The sequence below is a fragment of the Chiloscyllium plagiosum genome, chromosome 24 (genome assembly GCF_004010195.1).
Source record: "Chiloscyllium plagiosum isolate BGI_BamShark_2017 chromosome 24, ASM401019v2, whole genome shotgun sequence".
Classification (NCBI taxonomy): Eukaryota; Metazoa; Chordata; class Chondrichthyes; order Orectolobiformes; family Hemiscylliidae; genus Chiloscyllium; species Chiloscyllium plagiosum.
The window spans coordinates 24855688-24881285 of record NC_057733.1 but is presented as its reverse complement, the minus strand read 5'-3'; the positions used below and the strand labels follow the sequence as shown (position 1 = coordinate 24881285).

Here is a 25598-nt window from a genome sequence, read left to right as displayed (position 1 = left end):
CTGCAGCCAACCGTGAGCAGTGCACTTGGACTGCACAGGGATGTCTACCTGGGTCTCAGGGCAGGTGGAGGGAGAGATTGTGAATGCCACCCCAGGACCACTGCTTGAAGGCTGAGGTGGCATTTATTGGGGGTGGGGTGGGGGGGTGGGGGGTTGTGTGCGTGTTGGGTTAGGAGGGTGTCAGTCCACCCCCTGTGAGTGACCCCCTCCCCCCCAGACCAGCACTCCCCCCTCAGACACACACACACACACACACACACAGGGAGATGGCCACGGAAGCTGCTCCCCCTGCCTGGAACCTGAGCACCATCTCCAGCCCCAACCAGACGGTGAGTGAGCTCCTGCCCCCGGCCTCTCTGGAGGAGCTGGCGGTGACTTGCTCCATCGGGACCATCCTGTCGCTGATGTTTCTGACCGGGGTGGCAGGCAATGTGTACACGCTGGTGCTGATGTGCCAGTCCATGCGCTCCGCCGCCTCCATGTACATCTACATCGTGAGCCTGGCGCTGGCGGACCTGCTCTACCTCTCCACCATCCCCTTCATCGTCTGCACCTACTTCGCCAAGAGCTGGTACTTCGGGGACCTGGGCTGCCGGATCCTGTTCAGCGTGGACTTCCTGACCATGCACGCCAGCATCTTCACCCTGACCGTGATGAGCACCGAGCGCTACCTGGCCGTGGTCAAGCCGCTGGACACGGTGAAGAGGTCGAAGAGTTACCGCAAGGCGATCGCGGTGGTGATCTGGCTGGTTTCTCTGTTGCTCGCCCTGCCCATGCTGCTCATCATCAGGTTAATGCGGAGCCGGGGGAAGAACATCTGCGCTCCCACTTGGAGCCCGCACATCTTCCGAATCTACATGACCGTGCTGTTCATCACCAGCATCCTAGCCCCGGGTATGATCATTGGTTACTTGTACATTCGCCTGGCCCGGACCTACTGGGTTTCCCAGGTCACCACTTTGAACGACAAGCAGACCAAGCGCTCGCCCAACCAAAAGGTCCTCTACATGATCTTCGCCATCGTCCTGGTGTTCTGGGCTTGCTTCCTGCCTTTCTGGGTCTGGCAGATGATCGAGTACTACCAGCTCTCCCTGTCCCTGTCCCAGGATACTCGGGGGCACATCAACTACCTGATGACCTGCCTGACCTACAGCAACAGCTGCATTAACCCTTTCCTGTACACGCTGCTCACCAAGAACTACAAGGAGTACCTCGGGAATCAGCAGCGGGGCTTCGGGAACAGCAGCTCGTTCCACGGTCGGAATCCCCGCTTCCAGCGCTCCTGCCGCCGCTCGCTCTCCTCCAGCAGTCAGCAGTACACCGAGTCGGTCACCCTCAGTCAGATCTCCGGCTCGAACAACAGCACCATCTAGGTAAGCGATTCAGATCCAGGCTCGCCTTCTGCTCGAGTTGCCTCTCCCGTTGACAATTTGTTGTTCACCACCGGGCCTGACGCTAGTATGGATTGGCAGTGGGTTATTGCATTTAGTACACTTGTGCTCCATCATTTTAATGGAAAGCCCATTTTTGTTTAAAGTTAGTTTTCACTGAAGGTGTGCGGCTATGGATCCGTTATTGACTTGTTAAGAATTCATACCTGCCCCAATTTCTCGTGTAAGTTACTGTAGAGTGACACTATATTTACTGAAAGAATTGTAGCGTTCTAAATGATAGAAATATGTCTTCCAATGTAAAAATCAGTTTGGCAAAAGAAAAGTTTAATTAATTGAACAATCATGTATCATCAGTGCTTCAAAGTATTTGAGTATGATTTAATTCATTGCAAGGTGAAGAAGACCCTATTTTGGTTCATTTTTAGTGGAAAATTATTCAGAGTACATGCCACATGAGCAACCGACTCTGCCTAAAACGACCAATCATTTAGTACTAACAGATTTACAAAATTACTATGGATTTAGTACTAAGTTCAGCCCAACAGATCAAACACACTTATCCTCCTGTCTAATTGACAATGGATCTTAAGACACCTCATAACCCAAGATGGAATTTTGTTAATTCCAGTACAGAAAACGGAATTAACAATTTCAGTCAATTTTAGAAAAGAAAGTGCCTTAAAATATATATAGGCCCCCAAGTTAGATCCAGAAGCTTTATGGTTTCCTGTAGCCCATCACTCAAACTTCAGAACTTCACACTCTCCAATGGACGCCAATAACTTTCTTTCATAGGAAACTGTCAAGCCCTCTGTTAAAAAACTGCAATGCCCTCATAGTTGCCAAAGTTGGATGTCTGGATTCACTTAGAGCTTACAAAAATTATGCAGTACTAAGTTGTGCCTCTTAGTTTCTTAAGCACAATGTGGAATATAACAACATGAAAAGATACAAAAACACTAACTGGAGCAGTCCTCAAACAAATAATTGCCTTTTAATTTACATAAACCAATAATGCTTTGCTGTTTTGGTCTCAGTATAGATTAATGATGATTTTGCTTCCTATAAAGATAAGTAGAGTCTATCTATGTGAATCAATTGCTGGAATTGTGTTAGATTGTTATTAAAGCACTGTAAAAGCCTGAAGAAGGGCTCATGCCCGAAACGTCGATTCTCCTGCTCCTTGGATGCTGCCTGACCTGCTGCGCTTTTCCAGCAACACATTTTCAGCTCTGATCTCCAGCATCTGCAGTCCTCACTTTCTCCTAAAGCACTGTAAATACCATGGTAAATCAGATAAATCAATAGATTGGCAAAACTATTAATGCTAATCCATATTTACATCTATATATTTCTTTCAGTAATTTTCAAAATACACTTGATTTTTTTAAAGAAAGCATTAATCCGCTTTATAATTCCAGCCATTTTCCCACTTTAATTTTCCATCATAATAGAATAATTACTATACTGCTAACTTTCAATTAATGGTTAATATTGACAGCCTTGTGCCAAAAACTGTCCAAATACCACCTATAACTTTGCAGTTAACTACATTGAAAGTTATAGTTAATAGACAACTTTGGAGTCTTTGCCTCTGATAATCTGCATCAAATGTATCATCTTTGACACATTCTCAAGCTTATGTTTTAAATCAGATACATTTTCTAATTTACTAATAGTCAGCAAGGCGTACAAAGTTTCATTATATATTCCACTAGACCTAGGGAAGGAAAAAGGAGATTCACAAGTTAAAACTTTTTAATAAGGTTTTACTATTGTTTGGTAATATTCGCACTTGGCTAATCAAATGCTAAGAATGTTAAAAGATTACCCTGTTTGGATTAGAGAATGTGGAATTCTTTTAAGTATATAACTATCTGAACAGTATTATTTAGCTCAACCAAGATAATGATAAATGTTCTATAAAATGATGTTATTCAATTCAGCAGTTTATAATTTAATAAGCTAGTAATTACATATTCTGTTGATCATAGAAGAGAAGTGCAATGTCAACATTACACACTTTGGAACAGTTGTAGTGCAGTAAAATTAACTCATACTAATTTGAATGTTAGAATATTTTTGACTGAATGTCCATTTTCCATCATATTGAATGTTTGAACTTGTAAAGTAATTATTCAGGAAACTGAGGTAACTATTACTAAAAGTAGTTTGAAGCAAGGTCCTGCTGGCTATTTTGTGAATCAGTCATATGATTTTCTAAATTGTAAGCTAAAGCCAAACAAAAAAATGACTAATAACACCAAGGTATTGGAGAAACTACCAGAGGCTGCAGAAATCCATTTTCATGACAGTTTTCATAAATGGCAAAAAGTACCCAGTCCTCTAACTGAGCCAAAACCATTATTAAATATAGAATAGTCACTTATATTAAATAATTATAAGCCTTAATTATCATAAAATTGAAACACTATTACCATACAGATTAATTTCTTCTTTAATATCACAGTTTAATCAGTGACTGTTTCTTAAATAAGTTGTGGAATTTAAAAAAAGAACTCAAGCAATCTGTATTAATTCTATAATTCTTGTTACCGTTGCTCCATTCTGAGTTTGTAAAAGTTATATTAATCTTTAAGTAAACCTGGTATTCATTTGCCTTCCAGATACGTCATTACATATTAGCATAAATCCAAAGCAACTGGGTTTCTGGCTTTAGTGGAACAATGGATTAGATCATAGGAATTGACCCCAGGACTGGCAGAAACCTGATAATCCCAAATCCTAAAGATGGTATTTTATTTGTTATGCCATGAAAACCCAGTGTTGTGATTAAAAAACAAATGGAGTGAATCCTCAAAAGTCTGGAAACTGTTTTGAAATGCTATGATATTTAAAAATAAATGTAGTGGTCAACTTTATACCTTTAAAGGTTTTCTTTGAAAGCATAATTAGCGATAAATCAGAGAGAAAAATGACTCATCAAAACCCATTCAGTTCATTATATCAAGGAGTAATTATTCAACGAAATAGACAAAAGTACTTATACAATGAGCTGATCAGGTAATACTTCGATATGTTAGGAGTCAAATTTTACCAACTTCTTTTTACAACTAATAGAGTCATAGTCATAGAGATGTGCAGCATGGAAACAGATTCTTTGGTCCAATCCGTCCATGCCGACCAGATAACCCAACCCAATCTAGTCCCACCTGCCAGCACCGGCCCATATCCCTCCAAACTCTTCCTATTCATATACCCATCCAAATGCCTCTTAAATGTTACAATTGTACCAGCCTCCACCACTTCCTCTGGCAGCTCATTCCATACCCATATCAAGTTGCGAATATTTACAGTAAGGTGGAATTATTCATGTGTCAAGATGTAACAATTCATTAGGTATGTTGGAGCATCTTGAAACATTATTTATGAAGATTATTTCTCTGGACATTTTCTAATTAAATTATAAATGTGATTTTGGTTTGCCCGAAGGAGAAAAGGGTGAGGATAAAATTAGGCAGCTGACTTCATGTAAATTAGTACTATATTTGATTATGTAACAGAAGTAACTGTGAATATGTTTTGTGGTCATTTTTTGCATTCCGAATTTTTGTAAAGCTTTATGATTATTGAAAATCTTAGTGATAGGGAACAAGCACTTATGTTTTCAAGTACGGAATGTCAGGAATATCAATCCCAAAATTCGTAATGCAAAATGATTAAGAACTTCAACATTATTCTGTTACAAGAGCGATTGACTGAACATTTGTACAAATATGAGTTAATACAGAGAATGAAGAAGTATATTAGTTATAATTCATACTGAAAGAACTCAGTTAATTATTTAAGGAGGTAGTAAATATTTGAGACAAAATAATGTCTTCAGATGTGCTGTTTTACATAGGTTTCCAGAATACCTTCAACAAGTGTCCACATAAAGACTGTTAATAAAAAGGAGTTCATAAGACTGGTGGTATCCTAATGGTTTGGCTTGGGGGTGGGTTAGAAGAAGGGGAAAGAGTGTAGGGATAAGCATGCACTGATGGCTGCAGGATGTAACTAGTAGGTTTTCACTGGGAGTCTGTGCTAAAGCCTAAACATTTCACTTTTATTATAAATGACTCAGATGAAAGAATAAAGAGCAATAAAATCTAAGTTTTTTGACAGTGTTATGTTAGATATTAATATGGTGTACAGGTCATTCTGCTATAACGTGTGTTTCGTTAACACAAATTCGCTGAACCCAATTAACAAACTGGAGACACTGTTTGTAAAGTGTGAACTTTTAAAATGTGTGTTGGTTGTAATGTGATTACATCATCAACACTTTAAGCCCTGTTCCTAAAGTGTGCTTTTTCTATAACACGGGGTTGCACAAGAATGCAACCATTGCACTTTAGAAGAATTACCTGTATCAGAGCAGAAATAGCAACAGGACATTGATAGATTCAGTAAATGATCAGAATTATGGCAGATAAAGTTCATTATGGGAAAATGAGATTTGGATCTAAACTGATAGATCAGAGAAGCTATTGAAATAATAGAAAAATTTAGATATTTAAGCATACAAATTACTGAAAGCAAATGTGCAGTTATAAAAAAAATTAAAAGCTAACCCTGTGCTGGATTTTATCTCAGAAAGGCTACACTACACAAGGACAAAGGTTATGTTAAAGCAGTAAAAAGTTCTGCTTAAGTCCCACAAAAGAAACATGCTGTGCTTGGAGAGGTGCAGTCCACTTTCACCAGATGATACTGAGTCTAAAATAATTAAATTATAGCATAGTTTGCATAGACTAAGCTTGTATTTCTTGGAATATACATGATTAATGAGTAATGTTAATCAATGTTACTCAACTGACCAGTTGAGTAGACAGCAATGAACCATTTCTTTCGTAGAGAGTTCAGAAAATTGTGGCATAGATCCTTAAACGAAGGTCATTCAAAGGTGATGACACAAAGTATTTCTTCAAACATGGTTGTTGGAAATCTGGAAAAATATCCCCTAAAACATTTTTGAGGCTAGATCTCTTGAAAGTTTCAAAATACTAGTTTCAAAGTTTTGGTTACAAGGTAGGTAGAATTAAATTACAGATCAGCATGATCTAACTGAATAGTGGAACAGGCTGCACAAGTTAAGTTGCCTGTTTCAGTTTCTATTATAGATACTTTATAGCTAATGGCGAACTTAACTATTTTTATGTTGCTAATTGATCCGCGTTGTGTTTCTTTCAAATGGTTAGAGGGGCAATTGTCCCCACCTCCTTCCACAAGTACATATAAAATAAGAACACGTTAAATGAGGAATGATCTAAGTAACTCAACACCATTCTCAGATAAGTACTTCAAATAAATCAATATGACAATTGGCCCTGAGTTCCTTGATGTAGTACCAGAAGCTTAAACTGCATGTGCAGTTTCTAGATAAAGTATTTTGCATCTTTAATAGTGTCAGTTGTGATATAATTGAATTCTAAAAGCAGAATGAACATTTCAGATAAAAGCAAACACAAAATCGAAAGTGATGCAGCCTTTACTATCCGTGGTGTATGAGACTACCTGGATACAGCAGAGAAAGGAACAGATTTTGTTGACCACTTACAAAATCATAACAAGGTGCCACAAAATATGCTTACATCAGCACAATAAGCAGCATTGCACCAAATGCAAGTTTCTACGATATTTTTAATTGTATAATGTCCTCCAAAGATAGAGGAGATATAAATAAAAATTAATATTTTCAAATCTTGCAAAGACCATCCTCTTTGTGTCTTAACCAACATACTGATATGTATGCGTCTGGCAACTGGATTGGAACTGTATGAATATCTTTTATATCTTGTAACTGTCCCTTTTTATTATTGTCAAAATCCAACATCATATATTTGTCCCTGGAAGTTCTCTTTTGTCTGTCTAACCATAGTAAATGAAAATATAATTAAACTAGACAAAGTCCTACCCTTTCATTAGAGAAATGACTAGAACTAGGTTTAACCAATAGATCACCATGCCTCTCATGAAGGGAGAGATTGAGAAGCAGAATCCTTCATGGTAACCTCAGCCCATGCAGGAATTGACCACACACTGTTGACAACACTCTGCATTATGAAACAATTGTCCCACCAACTGAGCTAACTAATATTCATGAATAATTAATCTCACATTGTGATAAAAATGTGAACTGGTTAGAATGAGTTAATGTACAAATAAGGGTAATAATCAGAGTGAATGTATTTTTTGTACGAATACCTTGGCAGATTCTATTCACTTACACTATCAGCTGCCATTTAAATTGACCACAATTTGTGAATACAGACGTGGCCCAGTATTTTATCGTAGAGTGTTTATAGAGAATTAAATGATAGATGTAAATCAAAAAAAAATCAGAAAAACTTATTTTGGAATTTATGGAATGCCAAATTATGAAACAAAAGTTTTTGTTTTATTGAAATTATAGTATAAATGATATCCTAAATTATTAGCTAAGAACAAGAAGGCACTTCTGGTATGTTATATCGTAACTCTAAAATGGCATTAAAGGTTGGACTCGAGTGTTGTATAAAATGCAGTTGGCCTAAAAGAGTTCACTCAAAAGCTTTGAAATAGCGTTGCACTCTGATGTTCTGGCTTTTGTTGTTAGTTAGTAGTCAGTTCCACAGTTCCCAGCCATTACCACAGATCTGGTTCCCATTCATTAGGTGACAGCGACGTCTTTTACCAAGTGTTAATGTAATTAACAAGTCAAAGCTAATGTAAACAGTTATCTTATTCTGATGTAATAAACTATTCCTTGTTAGTCAAGTATGGGCCATCTACGAGGTTTGCTGGTGGTTAAACCATCACCACTTAATAATGTTACAAGAAGGATTGGTGGAAGAATATCTACCCAAACAAGATCTTATTGAATCAAGCGTCAGCTCCAAACATTTCTTACAACAGGAAGGCTGTTGCATTATCAAAGAGGTTATTAACATATAAACTACTTGGGCATTATTAAGAAGGGCAGGGAACTTAGATTTTAGAAGTATTTTTGCTAAAATGGTCAGTAATAATTTCCACTCGAATGTAATATATACAGTGTTTATATACACAATGAATCGATACATTGAACTAATAAGATACAGAAACCAGTCAATTGACCTTTCACATTTCCACTGGTTCAGGACAAACCTCTGTAACTCACATGCCATGATTTTCAGCTTATGGATTTCATCTTCAAAACAACACTGGTTGAATTGCTGAGCAATATGTAGAGTGCCTAATTAAACTGTTCAGTATAGCATCAACATAGGCATCTGGCTGGTAATACAGAAAATTGCTATCAAAAACAGAAATTGCTATAAAGAAAATACTCAGCAGATCTGACAAGCAGAGAAAGCAGGGTTAATGTTTCAGTCCAGTGACCCTTCTTCAGGATTGAACAAATTGCTACGTCCGGTTAAAAAAGGATATATCTAATTGCGGTAAGAGAAGGGAATGTTTTTTTTCAGTGGATTCATTTGCTTATTGGGTTTGCTCAGTTGGTTGGATAGCTGGCTCATAAGACGGAATACAGCTAACAGTGTGGATTCAATTCCTTACTGGCTTAGGTTACCATAAAGGTCCCACCTTCTCAACCTTGCTTCTTACCTGAGGCATGGTGACCCTCAGGTTAAACTCACCATTAGTGTTCTTTCTCTGAGACAGCAGCCCAATGGGATTAGAATAGCATTTATTCATCAATACCTTGTGCATCGGTGCTCAAATGGGATTTGGTTCCAGGCTTTATTGGCTTAGTCTAAAAATCAATAGAAATGCTAAATTCCACAGGTGTGGTGAGACTGACTATCCTTGATATCAAAGCAGCATTCGATCAAAGGTTAAAACCATGGAGCCCTGGTCAATGACATTTAGGGGAAAGCTCTGCAGTGATTGAAGTCGTTCCTGGTACAAAAGAAGATGGCTGTGGCTGTTGAAGGTAAATTATTGTATTTCCAGCAGGAAGGCACCAAATAACAACTAGCAGCAGGCACCATGGCCAATACTTCACTGGGAAGACTGCATTACTTGTGGGAATTTACACATTCCTGCTGTAACCCAACAAAATAATCAATCCCATAGATTAAGAACTAATAACTATGAGTCCTTCTTTCAAAATAATCCTTTGTAGGTGCCATAAAAAATATGGGCAGTGGTCGGCTTTTAAACTGTTTGAGAATAGTCATATGAAATATGTGATCATTGATGATTAATTTATTTCATGATATTTATTAACAGTTTGAAAGCTTATGATACATACTTGGTCTTTATTCAATGGAATCTTGAAATTATCAAAAGAAGATATATTCAGAAGTATCACATGGCATCAATCATAGGTTTCAAAGAGATATTTAATCTCTGCAGTATCCAAAACAAATTTGAGTTTATATAACAGTAATAATTTCCATAAGGTATCAATCAATCTTCTATAGTTCAAGGCTATTTAGATTGACCAATTTGGATGATCTAGGAATATTGCTTAGATTTATGATTTTTTTAAAAAGTAAAACTTCTTGGCTGTTCAGGAATTTTTAAAAAGAATTTATTACCCTGAAGTTTTTGTACAATACTTTACTTTTTATGTACAATAATGTTTACACTGAGTTATCCTTATGCTGACTGTATCAGGTTTATGGAGAGCATTGACGCAAATGGATTAACTGCAGTAAAAAGAAAAACTAGAAATTAACATTAACCCAGTTAGATGTATCTTTGTATGTTCTATGATATTCATAGATTCATAGAGTTATGCAGCACAGAACAGACCCTTCGATGCAACTCATCCATGCCGATCAGATATTCTAAATAAATGCAGTTTCACTTGCCAGTGCTTAGCCCATATCCCTCTAAACCCTTCCTATTCATATACCCATCCAGATACCTTTTAAATGTTGTAATTGTACCAACCTCCACCAATTTCTCCGGCAGTACATTCCATACACGCACCACCCTTTATATAAAAATGTTGACCCTTAGATCCCTTTCAAATTTTTCCCTTCTCATTTTAACCCTATACCCTCTAGAAAAGACTTTGTCTATTTGCCCTATCCATGCTCCTCATGATTTTTATAAACCTCTATAAGGTCACCCCTCAGCCTCCAGCTCTCCAGGGAAAGTAGCTCCAGCCCATTCAGCCTCTCCCTATAGTTCAAACCCACCAACCCTGGCAACATCCTTGTAAATCTTTTCTGAACCCTTCAAGTTTCACAACATTCTTCCTATAGTAGGAGACCAGAATTAAATGCAGTATTCCAATCAATCCAATAGAAGATTGATTGATAGCTTATGGAAATTATTACTGTTATATAAACTTAAACTCGTTTTGGATACTGCAGAGATTAAATATCTCTTTGAAACCTATGATTGATGCCATGTGATACTTCTGAATATATCTTCTTTTGATAATTTCAAGATTCCATTGAATAAAGACCAAGTATGTATCATAAGCTTTCAAACTGTTAATAAATATCATGAAATAAATTAATCATCAATGATCACATATTTCATATGACTATTCTCAAACAGTTTAAAAGCCGACCATTGCCCATATTTTTTATGGCACCTACAAAGGATTATTTTGAAAGAAGGACTCATAGTTATTAGTTCTTAATCTATGGGATTGATTATTTTGTTGGGGTACAGCAGGAATGTGTAAATTCCCACAACCAATGTCCTGTACAGCCGCAACATGACTTCCCAACTCCTATACTCAGTGCACTGACCAATAAAGGCAAGCATAACAAGTGCTTTCTTCACTATCCTATCTACTTGTGACTCTACTTTCAAGGAACTATGAACCTGCACTTCGAGGTCTCTTTGTTCAGCAACACTCCCTAGGACCTTACCATTAAGTGTATAAGTCCTGCTTTGATTTGCCTTTCCAAAATGCAGCACCTCGCATTTATCTGAATTAAATTCCATCTACCACTCCTCAGCTCATTGGCCCATCTGATCAAGATCCCATTGTATTCTGAGGTAACCTTTTTTGCTGTCCACTATACCTCCAATTTTAGTGTTACCTGCAAACTTACTAATGATACCTCCTTTGTTCACATCCAAATTGTTCATGTAAATGACAAAAAGCAGTGGACACAATACCAATCATTTTGGCACACCGCAGGTCACAAGCGTCAGTCTGAAAAGCGACCTTCCACCACCAACCTCTGTCTTCTATGTTTGAACCAATTCTGTATCCAAATAGCTAATTCTCCCTGTATTCCATCTGATCTAACCTTGCTAACCGGTCGACCATGAGGAACCTTGTCGAACACCTTATTGAAGTCCATATAGATCACACCCACTGCTCTGTCCTCATCAACCTTCTTCATTATTTTTTCAAAAGACTCAATCAAGTTAATGAGACACAATTTCCTGTGCACAAAGCCATGTTGACTGTCCCTAATCTGTCCTGTATTTCCAAATACATGTAAATCCTGTTTGTCAAGATTCCCTCCAACAATTTGCCTACCAGCAATTCCTTGAAAAAAAGGGTAACTTTCATTTTCAGTACCTTTCAGCCCTCCAAGATAATGTGCAACACAGACAATAAAATATTTTTTTAAATCCGAGACTCATTTATAATGTAACAAGCTAATAATTTGTGAGATTCCAAAAACAGCAATGAGATAAATGGTCAGGTTATCTGTTTCTGTGGTGTAGTTCAATTGGTAAGTATTTCTCAGGAGACCAAAAAACCAGTTCTCTTTTGAATTGTACCCTTCCCTATTTTAATTCTGCCTAAGAAGGGAGGCTCAGCCTTGTTTCTGACATATTTTCTAAAAGACTACACCTCTGACTTTCTCTTAGTATCATACAGAAGCATGGTGCAACATTATGTGTTTAATTCACCAAAATAAGCAAGTAAAATAATGTTCTTCCAAACCAAGGCTGAAAGTTCTAAGCCAAGACTGACACACCAATGATTCTCGTAGTGCAGATATTAACCAATTTATTTTTAACCCCTTTGACAGGATGTAATGAAGCTTAAACTCTTTTTGTCTAATTCTCTTATGGGATGTGGATGGCCATGCAAGGCCAGTATGTCTTGCTCATCCCTAATTGCCATGGAGAATGTGGAGGGAAGTCTCCTTCTTGAACTGCTGTTGTCCATATGGTTCAGGTACACTTACAGAAATACAAGGAAGGGAGTTTCAGGATTTTGACCGAGTGACAGTGACAGACTGATGATACAATCCTAAGGTCAGGATGGTGTTTGGCTTGATGAGGATTCTGCAGTTGGCTGTGTTCCTATGCATCTGCTGCCTTTCTCCTTCTGGATGGGAGAGGTCATGGGTTTAGAAAGTGAGGTAGGAGGAGCCGTGAACAGTTGTTGTGGCATCTTGTTGCCTCCATGCATCAGTGGTCGAGGGTGTAAATGTTTAAGTTCACGGATGGCATGCTGACTAAGCAGGTTACTTTGTTCTGGATGGTATCAAGCTCAGAGCTTCACTCATTCAGGCAAGTGGAGTGTATTCCAACCCACTCCTGACTTGTGCCTTATAGATGATGGACAGGTATTAGGGAGTCAGGAGCTAAGTTACCCACATCAGAAATTCCAGTACCCGCTCTTCTAAGCCCTATATATATCTATATATACACACACTATATATATCTATATATACACACACATAGTGGCCATTTCAATTCTGTTTCTGGTCAATAGTAACTGCCAGAATGTTGATAGTCCGGGGTTCAGTGATGATCGTGCCATTGAATGGTAAGGGGAGAAGGAGGGATGATTAGGATCCCTAGTGTTGATAATGGCATTGCCTGACACTTATATGGCATGAATGTTATGTTTCATTTATCAGCCCAAGCTGGGAGTTATTCACATCTAGATACATCTGAACTGTTTCAGAATCTGAGGAATCATGAGCAGAGCTGAACATTGTGCAATCGTCAGTGCACACCCCAATGTCTGAACAAATGATGGAATGAAGATCATTGTGAATGAGATTGGGATGAGGAAACTGTTCTGAGGAACTCCTGCTGAGATGTCTTGGGACTGAGATGATTGGCCACCAACAATCACAATCATCCTCATTTATGCTGTTTCGTGGAGAGTTTCCCTCTGATTCCCATTGACTTCAATTTTATGAGGTTGCCTTGATGCATACAAGTTTAATCCCTATTTATTGATATTATGGACAGTCACTCTCACCTCCCTTTTTGAGTTCACCTTTTCTCATGCATACTTATGCTAAGGCTGTGATGTGATCAAGAATCAAATGGCCATGGGGCAACCCAAACTGAGTGTCAGTGAGCAGCTAATTGCTACACATGTTACTTGATGGCACTGTCAGTGATGTCTTCTGTCATATGAGCATGTGATACCACCACCACCAATATGTGGTTGAGTACATCATTGCCACTGTCCCTTTTTCTGAATGGGCCTATAGAGCCAAGTGACTCTAAAGTAGTGGGGTTAAATCCATAGGTATTCTAATGAGGAGAGGCTATTGTCTTAAACAATATGTAGTCTATTGCACAATAGGAATCAGCCTTGACTTACATTAGTAAAGTCGACATTGTTACTTTGACAAATGGGAGACACAGATCCAACCTTTTCAAGATCTTAAGTTGTCCTGTCATTCTCCTCATGTCATCATCAGATCAAGTGGAGCTAAATGCAGTCTTCAGCATTAATCTTTTCAGAACTTTACCTTATACAACACTTTCCATCACTTTGCTGAGGTTTAGATAGGAGGCTGATGAAACAGTAACTGTTGAATTGAATTAGACCTTTTTTTGTAGACAAGGCACATTAGGAAAAATGTTCACATTGTCAGATAACTGCCAGCGCCGTAGTGATACGGGACCTTTTATCGCAGGAGGTGTCGAGCTCTGGAACTCAAATTTCAGTACTATGTCATCAGGGCCCATAGACTTCGTAGTTTAGATTAGATTCCCTACAGTGTGGAAACAGGCCCTTCGGCCGAACACGTCCATACCGATCCTCCAAAGAGTAACCCACCCAGACCCATTCCCCTCTGACCAATGCACCTAACACTATGGGCAATTTAACATGACCAGTCCACCTGACCTGCACATCTTTGGACTAGTACTGGTAGTATCCAGTGCTATCAGCTGTTTCCTAATTGTGTGGAATGAAATTAATTGGCTGAAGACTGGTGTTTGTAATAATATGGATGTCCAACAGAAGCTGAGATGAATCATCCACTGAGTAATTCTGGCTAAAGAGAGTGACAAATACTTCAGCTTTGTCTTTTGGACTGATGTGCTGGGCTCCCCCATCATTGAGGATGGGGATACTTGTGGACTCTCTTCCTCCAGTTAGTTGTTTAATTATCTATCACCATTCACAACTTAATGGAGTAGGATCTGTAAGTTAGCTTTGTCCATCACATAATTTTACGCACACTGCAATTTAACATGCAAGCAGTCCTTATTTAATTCTATTACAATTGAATAAACTAAAAACTCACAGTCAGTACCTGCTTGGGGAAATCTCAGTTAAATGTCATTGCAGAATTTCTTATTTGAACTATTAAAATAAGTTTTTGATACAAGTGGAACTAATCTACAAGTGATTAAATCTTCCCTTTTCATATTGCAATATGGGGAAAAAAGAGCACAAAGAGATATACAAGGAAACGAATCCATTAGGATTCATTTTTCGAATCCCAATCTCACTTACGGAATCACATTTTTTCCGAGCGCAATTTATACCAAATGACTGACATTTCAAAAATTTCCATGTAGGGCAAAATTTAGGGAACTTGCTCTATAATTATGCTGGAAAGTTCCAAGAAATTCCTGACCAACTCTTAAAGGCATATTTTTAAATGTTCAAACTGATACGTAATCAAAGTAGACAAATAGATCATTGGTATAAAAAAGCTGGGAAGTGGCAGTCACATCTGGGGAGTTCCCTTTATTAGAATCTTCTTATTTTCAGCATGATTCCAAGCCATTAAGGACAGGAGTGTTTTGACTCAGGGACATTTCTGGAATGCATTCCAGGTGAAAGTTTAGAGGGGATAGTAAAGAAGATTAACAAGGAAATATCTCTACTTACAAGAAAAATTCCACTTATGTGATTCATCTTCAATTATTTCATTTGTTTTCAATATGAAAAATCGAGGTTTAAATAAGGTAATTATTTGAACACAAATTTGTCACAGCAACTGAAGATTTAAAGGCATGACAAGCTTGCAGCTTTTGAGGAAGTTACTTTAGGAATGGTCAGCTGAAAAAGTTAGTGTATTCCTCATGAGAAATCTCTTAGTCCTGCCAAAAGAGATAATGGTATGTATATCAACCTAGCAGATTAGACAACCACATTTTCTAGTCAGCAAAGGTCACTTTTCAGGCTGCATTTGGTGTATACATTCATTTTGGCAGCAAGAACAAAAACAAAGCATACTTTCTAAACAGAGAGATATTGACAGAGAGAACTGGGTTTATGAATCACAAAAGGTAAGTATACAGGTTCAGTTCATAATTAATAAAACTAACAGAATGTTAACATTTATTGTGATGAGAATTGAATACATACAATGTTGGGGTGATTAAGCTTCAGTTACATAGAATACTGATATGACCACATCTGTAGTACAGTGCAGAGTATTGGCAGCCATATTTAATGAAGGGTTGCGAGAATAATACCTAAAATAAGTGGATTATTTTGAGGAGAGGTTAAGCAGGCTGGGCTTGCATCTGCTGGAGTTAAAGAGAGGTGATTTGATTGAAATGTAAAATTCTGAGGCGTCATGATGGGATACATGCATGGAAGAATCTAGAACTAAGGGTCACTGCTTAAAAATTAGGAGTGACCAAGTTAAGATAACGTTCTGAGGAACATTAACTCTGATTTCTCTCCACAGATGCTGCCAGAACTGCTGAGCTTTTCTAGCAATCTCTATTTTTGTTTCCAAAAAAAGAAATATGTTTGATATTTTTTCTCTCATTGGTTGGCGAGTCTTTGGAACTCTGTTCCTGAAAAGGTGATAGAAGCAAAGTCAGCATTTTTAAAGCAGATGTTTGTAGATTTTTGCTAAGTAAGGGGCTAAAATATTACTGGGATAGGCAGGAATGAGGATTTAAGGTACAGTCAGATTCGCCATGATATTATTAAATGGTAGAACAGGAATAAGGGGCTGAATGGTCTTCCTCTGCTCCTTATTCATATGAATATTTATTTGTATAAAGTGACCTACCTTTTCTGCTAAGAAATGCTACACTTTAACCATAGAAATTCAAGATATACACAGTATATCATGTATAAGACAGTACATGGGATTAATCAGCAATAGGGGTTCTGTTCCCAGAATGATAGATAGGAGTTTAAGACATCAGACAATGCATGGTGAATAGCTAAGAGAGGAGCATTTTCAGACAAAAAGAATAAAGGAGGAATCTCGTTTCAAGATAAATGTTGTGACACTTATTAACTCGTCAAATAAATTATCTGCAGTGAGGGTATTTGATATTAAGTTAGGATAAATGATTGGAGAATGGAAGAAGAAGGAATATATCTTGAAGAAGTTGCTCAAGGTCAAATAACAGATGAGAAGAGGGACCAACAATTGGCCTGAACTTGAGAAGAATGTCTGAATGAGCCCTTGAAAATATCTGAATAATTACATCACCCCAGAAACACAATGTGTAAATAAAACCTCAAATCCACCAGGAATGTCAGAGGAACAATGAATTGGTCTAATCAGTTCATGGAATGAAAATTTCTGTTGCTGTGGCAGAAGATCAAGATTGCCCAGAGATTACTAAGAGACCTCAATGGCAAAGGATCAGTTTTCAATTCATTGTTACACAACGGCAAAAAGTATCCATGTCACTTCAACAACATTTTTGAAAGACTCATGAATTTCCATAAAACCCAGCTGCTTAACTGTGGAATGGAAACATTCAAATACAGTTCTGGTAAGTGCTGTGTTGGTTGTGCTTCTGAAGGGGTTACTGTTCACGTCACAAGATTCCACTTATTCTACTGATGTTGCACACAGTTAGTGAGTGGTGACAAGGCGTTCTACTCTCGCTTTTGGAGGGAGCAGATTTATCTGCACCAGCTCCCTAATGTCCTAGTAATTATGTCCAAGCAAATCTAGGTGTACTTATTGATTTCGTGCAGTAAACCCTCTCCTTATCTAAGAATAGAAATTGACATCTGACCATTCAAAAAATGTAAAATATCTAATTCAATGGATGGAAATAGTGGCTATTATGAAAGAAGAGTTCTAAAATTATGAGGGCCAAATTTGACTCATAGTGGGATACATATAATGATTCCATAGCCAAAGTGGTTTAATGACTATGATTAACTCTTTGTGTTGAATGTTGAAGGCAGTGCATTTTTCATTTTTTTAAATATTTAGATTGTGGTTGAGTGTCTGCATGTAAATTCAATACAACATGTTACATGGATTAATTTTAATTCCTAATGTTACGATTTTTCCATATTTCAAAATGGTGAACACCTATGTCAGCACAGGCAGTTCATATTTTATACTCAATGTATACATTGATGCCTTATTTTTGGAAGGACCTTTTAATATTTTGAAGGTTGATTTATACATCGTGATATATGATAAATATCCTCATAAACAGTTATGGAAATCTTACAATCCCATGTATTTAAGATTACTGATGCAGTAAAATATAATTTCCATACTTGAACTAACCTGTGTGCTTATAAATTATATTATTAGAATTATTACTGAGGATTTAATTGCAAAACCGAAGTGAAAACACCTTAATCATTTCCAACAGTAGCCGGATGTTTCCTGATTTTTTTTAAGATGATGGCAACAAGTATGTTAATAGTTCACTGCATGATTCAGTGGGTTGCTTGCACAGTGTTTGTCGGAATATTTTCATGATAGCTTGCAGACCTCAAAGCAGTGTAATGGTGAGCCAAACGCAATGCCATAAACATGGAAATGGTGAGAAAAGATTCACAGCAGCATATATTTATTTTAGTGATGTGAGTGAATGAGAATATCAATGTATGCATCAATAACAGCAACGAATGTGCCTATTGGTCAGCTTAAACATATCACTATTTGCTAAAGTACTCAAAAGAATGAAAACTAGGAAGATTTACACCAAAACATATACAGGCACAGTTGAACAAGGGAACAGAAGTTTGACGAAAGAGAAATGGGTTGGAACTTCCCTTTGGGTTTGAAAAGCAAGACTTGCATACTTTTTGATTTGCAAACTGCACATACCTTAGGAACAAAAACCTCTCAAGATATAATAAAAGCCTCAGTATCATTGATATGAAACAGAATTCATTCTTGCAAGAATAACCATTGTAATATCTGTAATCCTGCTGTTAGTACCATTTCTCAGATGAACGATATGCCTGTTGTGCTGAAATCAATTAGCACTGTCTTCAAAACCATTGGCCACTATCTGAAAAACGAAGAACAGAAGATCTTCAATACAATTTAGATTGATTGCTTGTCAATCAAAATAAAGGTAGACAAACTGGAGTTTAGAAGAACACAGCAGGACAGGCAGTATTAGGAGGCTGGAGGAACACAGCAAGGCAGGCTGTATCAGGAGGCTGGAGGAACACAGCAAGGCAGGCAGCATCAGGAGGTTGGGGGAACACAGCAAGGCAGGCTGCGTCAGGAGGTGGAGAAGTCGATATTTCGGGTGTAACCCTTCTTCAGGTCCTTTCCCCACCCTCCAGATGCTGCCTGCTATGCTGTGTTCCTCCACCCTCCAGATGCTGCCTGCCTTGCTGTGTTCCCCCACCCTCCTGATACTGCCTGCCTTGCTGTGTTCCTCCAGCCTCCTGACGCAGGCTGCCTTGCTGTGTTCCACCAGCCTCCTGATGCTGCCTGCCTTGCTGTGTTATTCCACCCTCCTGATGCTGCCTGCCTTGCTGTGTTCTTCCAGCCTCCTGATGCTGCCTGCCTTGCTGTGTTCCCCCAGCCTCCTGATGCTGCCTGCTTTGCTGTGTTCCACCAGCCCCCTAATGCTGCCTGCCTTGCTGTGTTCCTCCAGCCTCCTGATGCTGCCTGTCTTGCTGTGTTCTGCCAGCCTCCTGATAGTGCCTGCCTTGCTGTGTTCCTCCAGCCTCCTGATGCTGCCTGCCTTGCTGTGTTCCTCCAGCCTCCTGATGCTGCCTGCCTTGATGTGTTCTTCCAGCCTCCTGATGCTGCCTGCCTTGCTGTGTTCCCCCAGACTCCGGATGCTGTCTGCCTTGCTGTGTTCCCCCAGCCCTGCCTGCCTTGCTGTGTTCCCCCAGCCCCCTGAATGCTGCCTGCCCTTGCTGTGTTCCCCCAGCCCCCTGAATGCTGCCTGCCTTGCTGTGTTCCCCTACCCTCTAGATACTGCCTGCCTTGCTGTGTTCCTCCAGCCTCCTGGTACTGCCTGCCTTGCTGTGTTCCTCCAGCATCCTGATGCTGCCTGCCTTGCTATGTTCCCCTACCCTCTAGATGCTGCCTGCCTTGCTGTGTTCCTCCAGCCTCCTGATGCTGCCTGTCTTGCTGTGTTCTGCCAGCCTCCTGATAGTGCCTGCCTTGCTGTGCTATTCCACCCTCCTGATGCTGCCTGCCTTGCTGTGTTATTCCAGCCTCCTGATGCTGTCTGCCTTGTTGTGTTATTCCAGCCTCCTGATGCTGCCTGCCTTGCTGTGTTTTTCCAGCCTCCTGATGCTGCCTGCCTTGCAGTGTTCTTCCAGCCTCCATATACTGCCGGCCTTGCTGTGTTCTTCCAGCCCCCTGATGCTGCTTGCCTTGCTATGTTCCTCCAGCCTCCATACACTGCCTGCCTTGCTGTGTTCCTCCACTCCCCTGATGCTGCCTGCATTGCTGTGTTCCACCACCCTCCAGATGCTGCCTGCCTTACTGTGTTCCTCCAGCCTCCTGATGCTGCCTGCCTTGCTGTGTTCTCCCAGCCTCCTGATGCTGCCTGCCTTGCTGCATTCTCCCACCCTCCTGATGCTGCCTGTCTTGCTGTGTTCCCCCACCCTCCTGATGCTGCCTGCCTTGCTGCGTTCTCCCACCCTCCTGATGCTGCCTGCCTTGCTGTGTTCTCCCAGCCTCCTGATGCTGCCTGCCTTGCTGTGTTCTCCCAGCCTCCTGATGCTGCCTGTCTTGCTGTGTTCTCCCAGCCTCCTGATGCTGCCTGCCTTGCTGTGTTCTTCCTCCCTCCTGATGCTGCCTGCCTTGCTGTGTTCTTCCTCCCTCCTGATGCTGCCTGCCTTGCTGTGTTCTTCCTCCCTCCTGATGCTGCCTGCCTTGCTGTGTTCTTCCTCCCTCCTGATGCTGCCTGCCTTGCTGTGTTCCTCCAGCCTCCTGATACTGCCTGCCTTGCTGTGTTCCTCCAGCCTCCTGGTACTGCCTGCCTTGCTGTGTTCCTCCAGCCTCCTGATGCTACCTGCCTTGCTCTATTCTTCCAGCCTCCTGATGCTGCCTGCCTTGCTGTGTTCCTCCAGCCTCCTGGTACTGCCTGCCTTGCAGTGTTCCTCCAGCCTCCTGGTACTGCCTGCCTTGCAGTGTTCCTCCAGCCTCCTGGTACTGCCTGCCTTGCAGTGTTCCTCCAGCCTCCTGGTACTGCCTGCCTTGCTGTGTTCCTCCAGCCTCCTGATACTGCCTGCCTTGCTGTATTCCTCCAGTCTCCTGCCTGTCTACCTTTAATTTCAGCATCTGCAGGGTTTTTTTGTCTCGAATCAAAATAAGGGAGCAGAGAATTTGATTTTTTTTCCAGAATAGATTATCTTTCAACTTTTTAGCCACAATGAGAGCACTAGGTGGCATTTTTTGTACATCAGCATCACGTTTTTATTTTACCCAATCAGAGTCATTTAAATATATAGTACAAAAGATGAAGTCATAACATCATAGGGTGTTTGGAACATTTTTTCCCTGCACAGTGGTGCTTTGTTGATTGAAAAAGTACTGTAATGCATACAAACAATATAGAGTAGGTTCGCCAATTTAAGGGTCAACTTAGTTTAAAGTACATATTGCTGTTCCAGCAATAAAGTTTCAACTTTGATCTCCAGCATCTGCAGACCTCACTTTCTCCTTGCCAATTTAAGGGTCAACTTAGTTTAAAGTACATATCCCTATACTTCACTAAATTAAAAATACGTCTATGTTACAATTTAGCAACTGATAGTGATGTTTTAAATTATGAAAACATTTTACACTTATCATTCAGTATGTTCCAGATTGTTCAGCAGGTATGTCATTTTCTTCACAAACTCTCAAAGTTGTCATGATTTTAATGGACTTCCAATCCTTACATTTCCAGACCAAAGCGGTGTGTGGTAGAAAATCTGATTTAAAATGGGGAACCAAACCTTCATGGGGCAGTGTGTATTTTGACCTGGAGGCATTCTCATCACACAGAAAGATCAGATACAATGATGTAGGGTCCATAATAGGGCGGATGAGATTTCCTCCAAAAAAAAAATACAATTACCAAAAAAGCATCTTTGCATCCAGCTGAGAGTTCAACTCAATTTTTTTCTGAACTCATATTAGCAGGAGTGGGAGGAAGGGATATGGAGAGATTTCAGGAAGAAATTGCAGATCTGAGGGCCAAGGAAACTAATGGTGGAGCAAAGAAATTGAGAAAAGACAAAAGGTTAGAATGGGAGGAGAGCTAACATCTTGGGAAGTTGTAGAGCTGAAGGAGGATACGCAGATACAAAGTGCAAACACCGTGTAGACTTTTGAAGATTGAGAATTTCAAATTAAGACATTCCTAGATGAGCAGTCAGTATGGATCAATGAGGATACGAGTGAATGGTATTTGATGTGAGTACATCCTTCAGATCATTAAAGCAATTTTCCATGCAACTGTGTTTCTGGGAATTGTGTGCCAGGAGTCATCCAGAGATAAGATCTTAAAAATCCAATCCCAAAGTATTTTATGCATGAACAGAAATACAATTATGTGGGAGTGTTGTCATTGGATGGTTAAAAAAAACATTCAGGTTGTGGATCCTGCCGTCTTCTGGACTCTGAGCTCTCCCATGACCATATCCCAACTTCCACACATCAGGCCTTGTGAGAATACACACAACCCATTGTTAGCCACTAACAGTCCACATTAATAGCTATTCACCCTCTTAGCAAGATTGTTATCCAGTCCTTTGTTCTCTCTCTTTGGGCTCTATCCCCACCTATTGTTTACTCCTTACATCCTCCCACACCCTATCTTCTGCAGATAAAGTGACTATTTCTGAGCTACCATCAGTTTTGAGGAAGAGTCACTCAACCTGAAACATTAACCCTGATTTCTCTACACAGAGGCTTCCAGACCTGCTGAGTTTTTCCAGCAATTCCTGTTTCGGTGAAGTTGCTCTGCATGTTGGTGTGTTGCCTCCCAGGTGCCAGGTGATGTCTTGGATCGTATCTTTGGGGTCCTGAAGAGAGAGGGTGACCAGCCTCAAGTCGTTGTCTATGTAGGTACCAACGACATAGGTAGAAAGAGGGATAGGGATGTAAGGCAGGATTTCAGGGAGCTAGGGTGGAAGCTGAGAGCTAGAACAAACAGAGTTGTTATCTCTGGTTTGTTACCCGTGCCACGTGATAGTGAGGCAAGGAATAGGGAGAGATATCAGCTAAGCACGTGGCTGCAAGGATGGTGCAGGAGGGAGGGTTTCAAGTTTTTGGATAATTGAAGCTCATTCTGGCGAAGGTGGGACTTGTACAAACAGGACGGTATTCACTTGAACCAGAGTGGTAATAATATCCTGGGTGGGAAATTTGCTGGTGCAATTCGGGTGGGTTTAAACTAGATCAGCAGGGGGATGGGAACCTGAGGTGTCGTTGCAGTGCACGGGAAGATAAGAGTAGGGAGGACAGGGACAGGATTTCAGGGTCACAGGAATGTGCTGGCAGACAGCAAACTGGCTTAAAGTGTGTCTACTTCAATGCCAGAAGTATCCAAAATAAGGTAGGTGAGCTTGCAGCATGGATAGGTACCTGGGACTTCGATGTTGTGGCCATTTCAGAGACTTGGTTAGAGCAGGGTGAGGAATGGATGTTGCAGACTCCAGGGTTTAGATCTTTCATTAAGGACAGGCAAGGCGGTAAAAGAGGGGGAGGCGTGGCCTTGTTAGTCAAAGATGGTATAACGGGTGGCTGAGAGAACTTTTGATGAGGACTCGTCCACTGAGGTAGTGTGTGCTGAGGTTAGAGACAGGAGAGGAGAGGTCACACTGCTTGGAGTTTTTTATAGGCCTCTGCAGAGTTCCAGGGAGGTGAAAGAGAAAATTAGCAAATTATTCTGAGTAGGAGTGAAAGGTACAGGGTGGTCATTATGGGGGACTTTAACTTCCCCAACATGGGCTGGAAATGTTATAACTCTAGTATGTTGGATGGATCAGTCTTTGTCCAATGTGTACAGGAGGGTTTCCTGACACAGTATGTCGAAGGGCCGACAAGAGGGGAGGCCACACTGAATCTGGTGCTTGGTAATGAACCAGGCCAGGTGTTTGATTTAGTTGTAGGGGAGCACTTGGGAGAGAGTGACCATAATTCAGTAACGTTTAGTTTAGTGATGGAAAGGGATAGGTACATGCCACAGGTCAAGAGTTATCAATGGGGCAAGGGCAATTATAATGCGATTAGGCAAGAATTAGGATGCATAGAATGGGGTAGCAAAATGCAGGGGATGCAGACAATGGAAATGTGGAGCTGGTTTAAGGAACAGATATTGAGTGTCCTTGATAGGTATGTCCCTGTCAGGCAGGGAGGAAGTGATAAGGTAAGGGAACCATGGTTTACTACAGAAATTGCATCTCTTGTTACGAAGAAGAAGGAGGCTTATGTGTTGATGAGGCAAGATGGTTCAGATGAGGCGAAGGAGAGTTACAGGTCAGCTAGGAAGGATTTAAAGAGAGAGTTAAGAAGAGCAAAAAGAGGACACGAGCAGTCTTTAGCAAATAGAATAAAGGAGAATTCTAAAGCTTTCTATAGGTATGTGAGGAATAAAAGGATGATTAGGGTAGGAATAGGGCCAGTCAAAGACAGAAGTGGGAAGTTGAGTGTGGACCCTGTAGAGATCGGAGAGGTGCTAAACGAACATTTCTCATCGGTGTTCACTCTGGAAAAGGAGAATATTGTGGAGGAGAAGAATGAGGCACGAGATATTAGATTAGAAAGGATCGAGGTTAGTTATGCACAGGTGTTATCAATTCTAGAAGGAGTGAAAGTAGACAAGTCCCCTGGGCTGGATTTATCCGAAGATTCTCTGGGAAGCTAGGGAGGAGATAGCAGAGCCGTTGGCTTTGATATTTGAGTTGTCATTATCTACCGATTTAATACCTGAGGATTGCAAATGCTGTGCCCTTGTTCAAGAAGGGCAGCAGAGATGGCCCAGGTAATTATAGACCAGTGAGCCTTACTTCTGTTGTAGGAAAGGTTTTGGAAAAGGTTATAAGAGATAAGATTTATAATCATCTAGCAAGCAACAATTTGATTTCAGATAGTCAACATGGTTTTGTCAAGGGCAGGTCATGTCTCACAAACTTCATTGAGTTTTTTGAGAAGGTGACCAAGCATGTAGATGAGGGTAGGGTTGTTGACGTGGTATGCATGGACTTCAGTAAAGCCTTTGATAGATTCCACATGGTAGGCTGATGGAGAAACTGTAGAGGCATGGAATTGAGGGTGATTTAGCAGTTTAGATTAGAAACTGGCTTTTTGAAAGAAGGCAGCGAGTGGTTGTTGATGGAAAATATTCAGCCTGGAGTCTGGTTACCAGTGCTGAAAATGTGTTGCTGGAAAAGCGCAGCAGGTCAGGCAGCATCCAAGGAGCAGGAGAATCGATGTTTCGGGCATGAGCCCTTCTTCAGGAATTCCTGAAGAAGGGCTCATGCCCGAAATGTCAATTCTCCTGCTCCTTGGATGCTGCCTGACCTGCTGCGCTTTTCCAGCAACACATTTTCAGCTCTGGTCTCTAGCATCTGCAGTCCTCACTTTCTCCTAGTCCGGTTACCAGTGGTGTGCCACAAGGATCTGTTTTGGGACCACTGCTGTTTGTCACTTTTATAAATGACTTAGACACAGGCATAGGTGGATGGATTAGTAAATTTGCAGATGACACTAAAGTCGGTGAAGTAGTGGACAGTTTGGAAGAATGTTACAGGTTGCAGGGGGACTTGGATAAACTGCAGAATTGAGCTGAGAGGTGGCAAATGAAGTTCAATGCAGCTAAATGTGAGGTGATGCACTTTGGGAAGAATAACAGGAAGGCAGAGTACTGGGTCAATGG

General features: G+C 40.4%; 1 protein-coding gene across 4 annotated transcripts in view; it reads left to right on the top strand.

Moving 5' to 3' along the window:
- Nucleotides 1-251: 251 nt before the first annotated feature.
- Nucleotides 252-25598, top strand: part of LOC122562092 (urotensin-2 receptor) — a 78196-nt gene continuing 52849 nt past the window's right edge. For 2 of the 4 annotated variants that reach the window (XM_043714610.1, XM_043714607.1), the window contains exon 1: nucleotides 252-1373. In XM_043714610.1, the coding sequence (XP_043570545.1) occupies nucleotides 267-1373 (1107 nt within the window). In that variant the 5' untranslated portion in view covers nucleotides 252-266. Of the gene's footprint in view, nucleotides 1374-4021; nucleotides 4199-13230; nucleotides 14337-25598 lie in introns of those variants that run through there. The other 2 variants (XM_043714608.1, XM_043714609.1) reach the window with 2 other exon arrangements.